This window comes from Herpailurus yagouaroundi, unplaced genomic scaffold, assembly GCF_014898765.1.
Source record: "Herpailurus yagouaroundi ecotype Mexico unplaced genomic scaffold, PumYag 188, whole genome shotgun sequence".
In the NCBI taxonomy this organism is placed as follows: Eukaryota; Metazoa; Chordata; class Mammalia; order Carnivora; family Felidae; genus Herpailurus; species Herpailurus yagouaroundi.
In genome coordinates, this window is record NW_024412419.1 from 30,683,090 (window position 1) to 30,693,600 (window position 10,511).

The 10,511-nt window shown below is 41.3% G+C and overlaps 1 protein-coding gene across 4 annotated transcripts in view; it reads right to left on the reverse strand.

Annotated features, from left to right (window-relative positions):
* Positions 1–10,511, reverse strand: part of EIF2AK2 (eukaryotic translation initiation factor 2 alpha kinase 2) — a 34,044-nt gene that overhangs the window by 15,733 nt on the left and 7,800 nt on the right. For all 4 annotated transcript variants that reach the window (XM_040496523.1, XM_040496524.1, XM_040496521.1 and 1 more), the window contains exons 3-8: positions 10,302–10,422; positions 7,229–7,386; positions 4,703–4,829; positions 3,417–3,496; positions 3,163–3,256; positions 484–518 (exon numbers count right to left, since the gene is read on the reverse strand). In XM_040496523.1, the coding sequence (XP_040352457.1) occupies positions 484–518; positions 3,163–3,256; positions 3,417–3,496; positions 4,703–4,829; positions 7,229–7,386; positions 10,302–10,422 (615 nt within the window). The remainder of the gene's footprint in view (positions 1–483; positions 519–3,162; positions 3,257–3,416; positions 3,497–4,702; positions 4,830–7,228; positions 7,387–10,301; positions 10,423–10,511) is intronic.

A 10,511-nucleotide genomic window follows, 5' to 3' on the forward strand; every position in this document is an offset into this window, starting at 1 on the left:
AAGAAGAAGAAGAAGAAGAAGAAGAAGAAGAAGAAGAAGAAGAAGAAGAAAGAAACCAATCCACCATCATTTATGTAACATTTGGTCTTTTTCTTTTCTTGCCCAAGTCATTACACCATCTCTACCCTACCTAGCTGTCTGTAAAATAACACAATTCATGGGAGAGTACTTCCCTAAGCCCACATCTGTCAGCCTCATCCAAAATAATTCCCTTAACCAATGACTTTAGTGACCCCCTACAGGCTTTATGTCCACAGTGCAGTATGTACATCCATTCAAAGATTTCTCAACATATTTACAATTATTTGTTTGCAGATGTCAAGCTTTCTGTGATCCTCAACCATGCTTTCCACCTCTGAAACTCCACACAAATGACGATGTATAGTATTCTACAAATACTAAAGACTTAGTAAATAAGGCTAACAAACGAAGTCTGAAATAAAACTTCGTTTCAAAATACAGTCACTGCATAATGATACTCACCTTTTCACCTTCTTTTCACTATTTCTGACATTGTCCTATAATAAAAGAAAATGAAAAATAGTTTCAGATGATTAAATCAATTCTCTTGCTTGACCTTGCTCTTCTTCCTGCTGTACTTCTAGATGGTTCTGTGACATTTTTTTGGTCCCTTAGATGAACAGCATCATCAACTTGTGTACTCTCGTCATGCCCTGCTTCTCAGGTTGGCTACATCAGTGTTCTCATCTATTATAGCAACCAGATAGACATGGTGGGAAGGGCAAAAAGGTAGTCCTAGGGCATGTTCAGCAGAAGCACAGATTCCCTTGGTACAGAACGTGGCCTCCCTGGCGACGCCTCGGGCTGGTGGGTCTCACCAAGTCATCCACAGTGCTAATGAAGAAGAAATGGAGCTCAGGGACTAGTTTAAAGTAATTCCCCAAGTGTTTCTGATCTGATCAGTTAAAAATGGCAATGCTGGGGCACCTGGGTGGCTCAGTCGGTTAAGCATCTGATTTCAGCTCAGGTCACGATCTTGCAGATCGTGGGTTTGAGCCCGGCATCGGGCTCTGGGCTCATGGTGCAGTGCCTGCTAGGGCTCCTCTGTCTCCCTCTCTCTCTGCCCCCCCCCTGCTCGTTCTCTCTCTCTCTCTCTCTCAAAAATAAATAAAATTTTTAAAAAATCCAAACTGTTTTAAAAAATGGCAATGCTGAAATATTCATTTTTAGCAAAAATGAACAATTAAAAAAATATTTTTTAACGTTTATTTATTTTTGAGACAGAGAGAGCAGAGCATGAACGGGGGAGGGTCAGAGAGAGGGAGACACAGAATCTGGAACAGGCTCCAGGCTCTGAGCTGTCAGCACAGAGCCCAACATGGGGCTCGAACTCATGGACTGCGAGATCGTGACCTGAGCCGAAACCGGCCGCTCAACCGACTGAGCCACCCAGGCGCCCCAACAATTTAATTTTAATAGTTAAGAAAAAAAGAGAAGTCCTGGATATATCTCAAAAACTAATTTCACGTAGCTATTCTTTATTCATATTCACTTTCATTCTGGTAGGTTTGGTAAGTTTGTAGTTTTACCAAGTTGAGTATGTTGACACAGAGTGGGGAGCATCGAACTAAGAACTTTTGAGCTCATAGCACCTACCAGCCTCAGTATTGTGTGATGACTAAGCTATGGTTAATTTAGCCATTCTGTTAATGGACAATGTTTTTTTTTCTAATCTCCTCCTGTTACCAATGCTGTTGCAAAGAACGTGCTTATCCAATGTCTCTGTACATACGTATGAGTGTTTCTCTAGTACACATTCCCCAGGAAGGAAACTGCCTGAAGGCACAGCACACACACCCTCCACTTCACTACGTGTCGCCAAACCGTTCTCCACAATGACTGCACCAACTTACGCTTCCACCAGCAGCAGCGTATAGCGGTCATAACTGGAACACAGCTGTGCCAATGTTTAGTACTGCCAGACTCAAATTTTGCCATGGTAACGGGCTTAAAATGATACCTAACTGTGTTTTGATTTGCATGTTCACCATTACTATGCAGTGAAGCATCTTTTCATATGTTGGGGCCTATTTGGGTATCTCTTCTCTGACCTGTTTGTTCAGATATTTTGCACATCTTTATACTGACCCACTTTTCTTTTTCTTATTGATCTGTTCATCACTCATTATAAACAGGACACTTTTATAACACTAATCATCACCACAAAAATTATCTGATTTTTTAATTTACTTTTGAGAGAGAGAGAGACAGAGAGAGAGAGAGAGACAGAGCATGAGTGGGGAGGGGCAGAGAGTGAGTGAGACACAGAATCTGAAGCAGGCTCCAGGCTCTGAGCTGTCAGCACAGAGCCCCATACAGGGCTTGAACTTGTGAACTGCGATATCATGACCTGAGCTGAAGTCAGATTCTTAACCGACTAAGCCATCCAGATGCCCCCCAAATTATCTGATTTTTAACATTAGTTCTGATTTTTTAAAACAAGAGCAGAACTGGGGTGCCTGGGTGGCTCAGTCAGTTGAGCATCTGACTCTTAATTTCAGCTCAAGTCATGATCCTAGGGTCTTGGGATTGAGCCCTGTGTTAAGCTCCGTGCTGAGTGTGGAGGCTGCTTAAGATTTCTCTCTCTCAAGCCAAACCATAAGAGACTCTTAAAAACTGAGAATAAACTGAGGGTTGATTGGAGGGGGGGGTGGGAGGGAGGGGGGGTTGGGTGATGGGCATTGAGGAGAGCACCTGTTGGGATGAGCACTGGGTATTGTATGGAAACCAATTTGACAATAAATTTCATATTAAAAAAAAAAGATTTCTCTCTCTCTCTCCCTCTGCCCCTCTCCCCCACACATGTTCGTGTTCTCTCTCTCTCTCTTGAAAATAAAACAGGAGCAGAATTATATTAATGGACCTTTCAAGTACTAATTAATAGAAGATAAGCATGATCATAGGAATATATGAAAACATGAAGGTGAGTAGGGAGAAGATGAGGGTGAATAGTGGAGGAATTTTGCATGTGAGGAATGGGAGTTAATAAAGGAGGAAGTCAAATGCTGCCACATATCAATATGAAAGAAGAGTGCACCAGATAATAGAAAAATTACGGTTGGGTACGGGAGATACTTTTTAAATGAGGAAATACAAAGAAAATAAGGAAACTAATTAGGAAGCTAGAGGCTAATACTATACCATAGGAGATGAAGAATTGTTTACACGGCCCCTGTCACAACTTCCTCCTGATGAATTTTCCAAGAAATCATTTTCAGATGGTGATTCAGGAGCACTGGAAGAAGGGGGAATAATTGTTAATCTGTGAATTCTGACTATTTTTTGTTGATCAGTAATTTCTTTCTCTAAATTCTCCTTCAACATTTTCATAAAATGTGCACTTTCAGGCAGCAATCTTAATTTGTTAAATATCACAGCTGTTTGCTCATACTTACGATATGCTTTTCACCAAAGTGTTGCTTCCAGAGTCACCAGGCGAAGTAATCAAAGAACCAGCTAATACCGAGTCAGCTTTCTGAAAGAAAGAGTACCCCTTAGGAGTTTGAAGAGCAATTAAATTATTGCTCCATACTGACTCAGTCTCTGTGTGCTAACTACCACATTTATTTACGAATGCTTGATCTGGATTTACAAAACAACCCTGAGGGGGGCGCCTGGGTGGCTCAGTTGGTTGGACGACCAACTCTTGATTTCCAGTCAGGTCATGATCTCACAGTTTGTGAGTTCCAGCCCTGCATCAGGCTGTGCTACGAGTGCAGAGCCTGCTTGAGACTCATTCTCGCTCCCTCTCTCTGCCCTTCCCCCGCTCATGCACGTGCTCTCCCTCTCTCCCAAAATAAATAAATAAATATTCAAACAAACAAACAAACCCTGAACTGCCAACAGAACTTTGATCTCTGGGGCCTCATGGCCCCATGGCTCATGGCTCATGGCTCATTGGTGAAACACAGAATGGAGGAATCCTTTTGCTATGTTACTGGCTGTCCTGGCATCATCTAAACACAGTCTAACCTTTCCAGGGGAATTCTACCAAACACTTAAAGAAGAGTTAACACCTATTCTTTTGAAGCTCTTCCAAAAATATAAATGGAAAGAAAACTTCCAAACTCATTCTATGAAACCAGCATTACCTTGATTCTAAAACCAAAGACCCCACTAAAAAGAATAGACCAATTTCTCTGATGAACATGGATGCAAAAATCCTCAAGATATTAGCCAACCAGATCCAACAATACATTAAAAGAATTATTCACCACAACCAAGTGGGATTTATACCTGGGATGCAGGGCTGGTTCAATATCCACAAAACAATCAATGTGCTACGTCACATCAATAAAAGAAAGGACAAGACCCATACGATCCTCTCAATAGATGCAGAGAAAGCATTTGACAAAATACAGCATCCTTTCTTGATAAAAACCCTCAAGAAAGTAGAAATAGAAGGATCATACCTCAGGATCATAAAAGCCACATATGAAAGACCCATCGCTAATATCATCCTCAATGGGGAAAAGCTGAGAACTTTCCCCCTAAGGTCAGGAACACGATAGGGTTGTCCACTCTCACCTCTGTTATTCAACATAGTATTGGAAGTCCTAGCCTCAGCAATTAGGCAACACAAAGGAATAAAAGCCATCCAAATCATCAAGGAGGAAGTCAAACTTGCACTCTTCAAAGGGAATTTTAAAATTTAAAAGTTAAATCCAAAGGCAGTACGTACCATTGAGGTTTTCTCTGAAAGTATCTGCTCATACGCAAGCTTAGCAGCTGACTGTTTGGCTTCTTGCTTAGTACTACCTACACCAATACCGTATTCTTTCTGTCCAATTTTGCATCTATAATGAAATCTAGGAGAAATGATGGAGAATATGTAACCCAAATACCAAAAAACAGTGAATCTAATTTATGATGTGGAAACAAACACATATTAACAAAGACCTTAATATGATGTGATAGGTAGATTTACAGTTGGTAGCTTGTATGATATAAATCTTCAAAACTGGCTGACCAGTTTCCCAGAATAACCAGGATTGGTTGACATCCTAGCTTGCATTTTCCAGCCAACTTCTCTTTGTTGCTTCACTGAAATTCTGCAAAGGTTGGGGCACCTGAGTGGCTCAGTTTGTTAAGCATCCAGCTATTCACTTCAGCTCAGGTCATATGAGTTTTAGCCCTGCATCAGACTCCGTGCTGACAGTGTGGAGCCTGTCTGGGATTCTCTCTTTCTACCTCTCTCTTTGCCCCCCCCCCCCCCCCCCCATGTTCTCTTTCTTTCTCAAAATAAATAGATACAATTTTTTTTTAAAAACTTTTAAAAAATTCCTTGGGGCACCTGGGTGGCTCAGTCGGTTAAGCTTCTGACTTCAGCCCAGGTCATGATCTCAGCATTCGTGAGTTCAAGCCCCACATCAGGCTCTCGGCTGTCAATGCAGAGCCCGCTTCAGATCCTTTGTCCCTCTTTCTGTCTGCACCTCCCCTGTGCTCTCACTCTCTTTCAAAAATAAATAAACATTAAAAACATTTTTTTAATTCCTCAAAGATCAAAAGATATGGAGGAAAAGAAGGATGAGAGAGATGTGGTAAATTTTTCAGAGATGCTCAAATGGAAAGAAAAAGCCTGAGTAGGGAAAGTAGGACATCTACAGTAGAAACAATAAGGTTATAGTGTTTTGTAGGGAATGGGCAAATCATAGATTTGTTCTAACTTCAGCATTTTCTGTCCCCTGCTCATGTGCCCCCAAACCTAAGAAAATCCCCACAGTACAAAAGACAAAAGCCCCATGCTGAAGTCCACACACTCCTCATATTATATGTAAGAATATTTGTGGTTAGGCAAGGATACTTGAACAATTACATGAGAACTATATTTAAGGTAGCAAAGCAATGGACATGGTAAGTATCATCGAGTTACTATATATTACCGCAAAACTATTCTAGTATTATTTGCCATAGAGGCAAATACATCCAACCAGGGTCTTTGCTGCTGGGCCCTGAAAGCAGAATTAGGTTGAATGACTAGAGGGTTTCTATGGCTCTTATTCTCTCAGGCACCTCTAACTAGACTTCTCTCTTTTAGGGAACTGACGTTAGAGCACTTAAGCCAAAGGAACCAAACAGGTGAGCTATGAAAAAATAAAATGGCCTCTTACTTTATTGAGATTGACCCACACACTTCACTATTTCATGCCAATGAACACTATCCTGCTTTTCTCATCCTGGTTCTGGCCTAAAAGCCATCAGAGTAAAAGAGTAAATAGCTGAGTCAATTCAGAGGACAGTGGGGCACATGGGTGGCTCAGTAGGTTGAGCGTCCAACCTCTGCCCAAGTCATGATCCCGTGCTTTGTAGGTTCAAGCCTCCCGTCGGTCTCTGTGCTAACAGCTCAGACCCTGGAGCCTGCTTCAGATTCTGTGTCACCCTCTGTCTCTGCCCCCCCCCCCCCGCTTGCACTCTGTCTGTCTCCCCAAAATAAACAAACATTAAAAATAATTCAGAGGACAGTATCCTAAGGTAGTTATTTGGGTTATTTGTCAGTCAGATTTTTTTTCTTTCATTTACCTGTTGGTTGTAACCAAGAAACAATCCCCTTCAGACTCATTTGCTTTCTGCTTTTCCTAGTTCTTATCTATTCTTTATCCTTACTTCCAAAGTCTTGGCAGCTCTGAAGCTCTACTCCATCCCTCAAATCATATTCCTAAAATCCTGGTCTCCTCACAGTCTACGACTAAAACCCATTTCTTTTAATACCTGGTATTTGTCTAGGGAGTGACACCATTTAACTGAATTTGTAGGACAAACACCTGGACAAACAGCTCTCTAATCTGATGATGGTAGAAGGAGAGTCATTTTGCCTACACGTGTGGCACAGCCATTTTCATCTAGCCACTCCCACTGTGACCCCTGGGATGGAAATATCTCTGCACCCCCACACTCCCGAGCAGGGCCACCTCACACTCTCATAGGTCTCCTGCAGACTAAATCATCCAGATATACCTCAGAGACAAAGGATTCCCCAGATTTGATCTATTATGGTATATGGGTCCCAAGATTTCAGCAAGTAAGCATTTTAATATTTCAATTACAAAGATGTCCAATTGCGTATGAGTTCTATAAAACCTTCCCTGCAGAATATACAAAAAAGGAAGACAAATATTTCTGGAAAATTAGACATGAAACAAGCCCGTTATATTGCTGTTATATTGCTTAGATACAATGAAACAGAAGGAAATGCTGAATTACGTCTCACCTTTCAGGCCCAGGTTCTTTCAGTTCACATTGTTCATAATTTACAGACAGTTGTTCCTTCTGGGCAAGCCTATTGATACGGCCTATGAAATTCCCAGTGGATCCTAAGCCTAATCCTTCTGATGAATGTGTTGTTGGCAGTGATACAGAACTAACTGCCTACAAAGAAAGAAAAATCTTGCTTAATATACATGAAAACAGAAATTGAACTATTTTGATAAATACTAAATAAAATTTAGTTTATTTAATAAAATTTAATAAGATTACTAGAAGAATAATTTGAAAGACAATTTAGATCTTATGTGTTGTCCTAGTCTACTACCTTGAGTACAAGTCTAAGTATGTATCTTTTTCTACCAGAAAAAATCCACAAGGGTAAGTGTTACCCATAGGAACCACCATTTTCCTTTGATAGTTTCCTAAAGAAAAACAAAGTAGTTAACTTTCTTCTTTATCCACACAAAATACTATAACACTGTCTCACTCACCCTTTGTAAATCTCAAAAATGAAGACAACCAAAATTGAAGTAAAGCCATATCCTGGATCACACCTTAATGGGAAAGATGAATATAATAGCACATTCCTTCCATTATAAGAATGGAATGTACTTTTTTTAATCTGACGAAAGCTTGTCCAAAGTTTTTCTATTTAATCTTGTCAGAGAACTTTTAGTTTTATTGACCATCTTTATTATTTCTTTGTTTTCTTGTACATTAACGTCTGACCTTGTTATTATTTTCTTCTGCTTCTCTAGGGGAAGGCATTCTATTGTTCTTTTTCTAACTTCTTGATTCGATTTTCTGGCTCATTAACAATTCATGAGTTTACAATTTTGCCTGATTTACTTTTCCCTATTTGAGTTACCAGGGAGACATCATCGAGTAAGATTTTTCAGGAAAGTATCTTGAAAGTCAATGTTTTCAAATGTTCAATATGTGAGAATGATCCTCTCTTGTCCCACATATAAACGAGCTCTTGTCTCATGTTACAGCCATTTCTCGACTATCCCTTGGTTTTTAACGTTGCTATGGACAGTATGATTTTTTTTCATTTTTATATACTTTTAAAGTATTTATTTATCTTTGAGAAAGAGAGAGCACAATCAGGGGACGGGCAGAGAGTAAAGGACACAAGAGGATCCGAAGCAGGCTCCACGCTGACAGCACAGAGTTTGATGTAGGGCTCAAACTCATGAAGCTGAAGTCGGATAGCTAACCAACTAAGCCACCCAGGCACCCCTTCATTTTTACATTAAAAAAAATTGTTTTTAATGCTTATTTATTTTTGAAACCAAGAGAGACAGAGCGTGAGCAGGGAGGAGCAGAGAGAGAGGGAGACACAGAATCTGAAGCAGGCTCCAGGCTCCAAGCTGTCAGCACAGAGCCCTACGCGGGGCTCGAGCTCACAAACTGTGAGATCATGAGCCAAGCCGAAGTCGGACGCTTAACTGACTGAGCCACCCAGGTGCCCCCATCTTTACATTTTAAATAATTTATTTTTGGGGGTGCCTGGATGGCTCAGTCGGTTAAGTGTCCAGCTTCGGCTCAGGTCATGATCTCGAGGTTCATGAGTTCGAGCCCCGCATTAGGCTCTGTGCTGACAGCTCGGAGCCTGGAACCTGCTTCAGATTCTGTGTATCTGTCTCTCTCTGGCCCTCCCCTGCTCATGATCTGTCTTTCTCTCTCTCTCTCTCTCAAAAAATGAATAAACATTAAAAGAAATTTTGAAAAAAAAATTTTTTTAAATAAAAATTTTTTTTAAATTAAAAAAAAAAATTTCTTTTCTGCCTAGATGCTTGCAGGATTTTGTCATCACGCCTAGAGCTCAGGACTTTCCCAATGATTGATCGATCTTGTTCTTGGTGGCTCTGTATTTTTCTATGATCTGTTGTTTTAATCTGGATGCAGGTCTTCCTTTATTTCAGAAACATTTTCAACTGGAATCTCTTCAGACAGCTTTTTCTGTACTCTTTACTCTGTTCTCACCTGGAACAGAGCTCTTGATCAGGCTCTCGATCATCTGCCCTCCTGATACATCACCCTCCTCACAGTCCCTCCACCTCTTTGTCCTTTCCCACTGCACTGCTCACTTAGGTGGAGGGGTCCTGCCAGGACCTGTCGGCTCATTTCACACTGTTTCCTTTCCCCATTCTTCCAACTTCAGAGGCTACCACTACCATTAGCATTCTAAATAGGTATGGCCAAGCTTTGCCCACTATCTCCTAGATATATCTTTCATTCAGGGCTTTACAGAAATGGAGACGGGGGGGGGGGGGCGCGGAACTTCTGAATGTAAAAGAACTTGTGGGAGCACCTGAGTGGCTCAGTTGGTGAAGAGACCGACTCTTGATATCAGCTAAGGTAGTGATCTCTCAGTTGTGAGACTGAGCCCCTTGTCGGACTCTGTGCTGATAGCATGGAGCCTGCTTGGGATTCTCTCTCTCCTTCTTCCTAAGCTCCTCCCCCACTTGCCCTCGCTCTCTCTCTCAAAATAAATAAATAAACTTAAAACAAGAAAAAGATGGGGTGCCTGGGTGGCTCAGTCAGTTAAGCGTCCGACTTCGGCTCAGGTCATGATCTCACGGTTCGTGAGTTCAAGCCCCGCATCAGGCTCTGTGCTGACAGCTCAGAGCCTGGAGCCTGCTTCGGATTCTGTGTCTCCCCCTCTCTCTGCCCCTTCCCTGCTCATGCTCTGTGTCTCTCTGTCTCTCAATAATAAATATGGGGCGCCTGGGTGGCGCAGTCAGTTAAGCGTCCAACTTCAGCCAGGTCACGATCTCGCGGTCCGTGAGTTCGAGTCCCGCGTCGGGCTCTGGGCTGATGGCTCAGAGCCTGGAGCCTGTTTCCGATTCTGTGTCTCCCTCTCTCTCTGCCCCTTGCCTGTTCATGCTCTGTCTCTCTCTGTCCCAAAAATAAAAATAAAACGTGGAAAAAAAATAATAAATAAATATTTAAAAAAATTTTTGTTTTAAAAACTAAAAAATTAATTAATAAAAAAAAAAAGAACTTGTGAATGGCTTTACTCTGTATGGGTATTTTCTCACAGAGAAAAGTTAAAAAGGGCATTTACTCACCTTGTTTTCTTTATTAAGTATTTCAATCGCCAATTTGGCTGCAGCATTTCTGGCCTCCTTCTTCGATTTACCTTCAGCTTCTGGATATTCTCTCTCATCTATGATAACTTGGTATTTAAACCTGATTACAAAGACAATATTCATAAAATATTATAAAATTCATACAGGGGGGCCTGGGTGGCGCAGTCGGTTAAGCGTCCGACTTCAGCC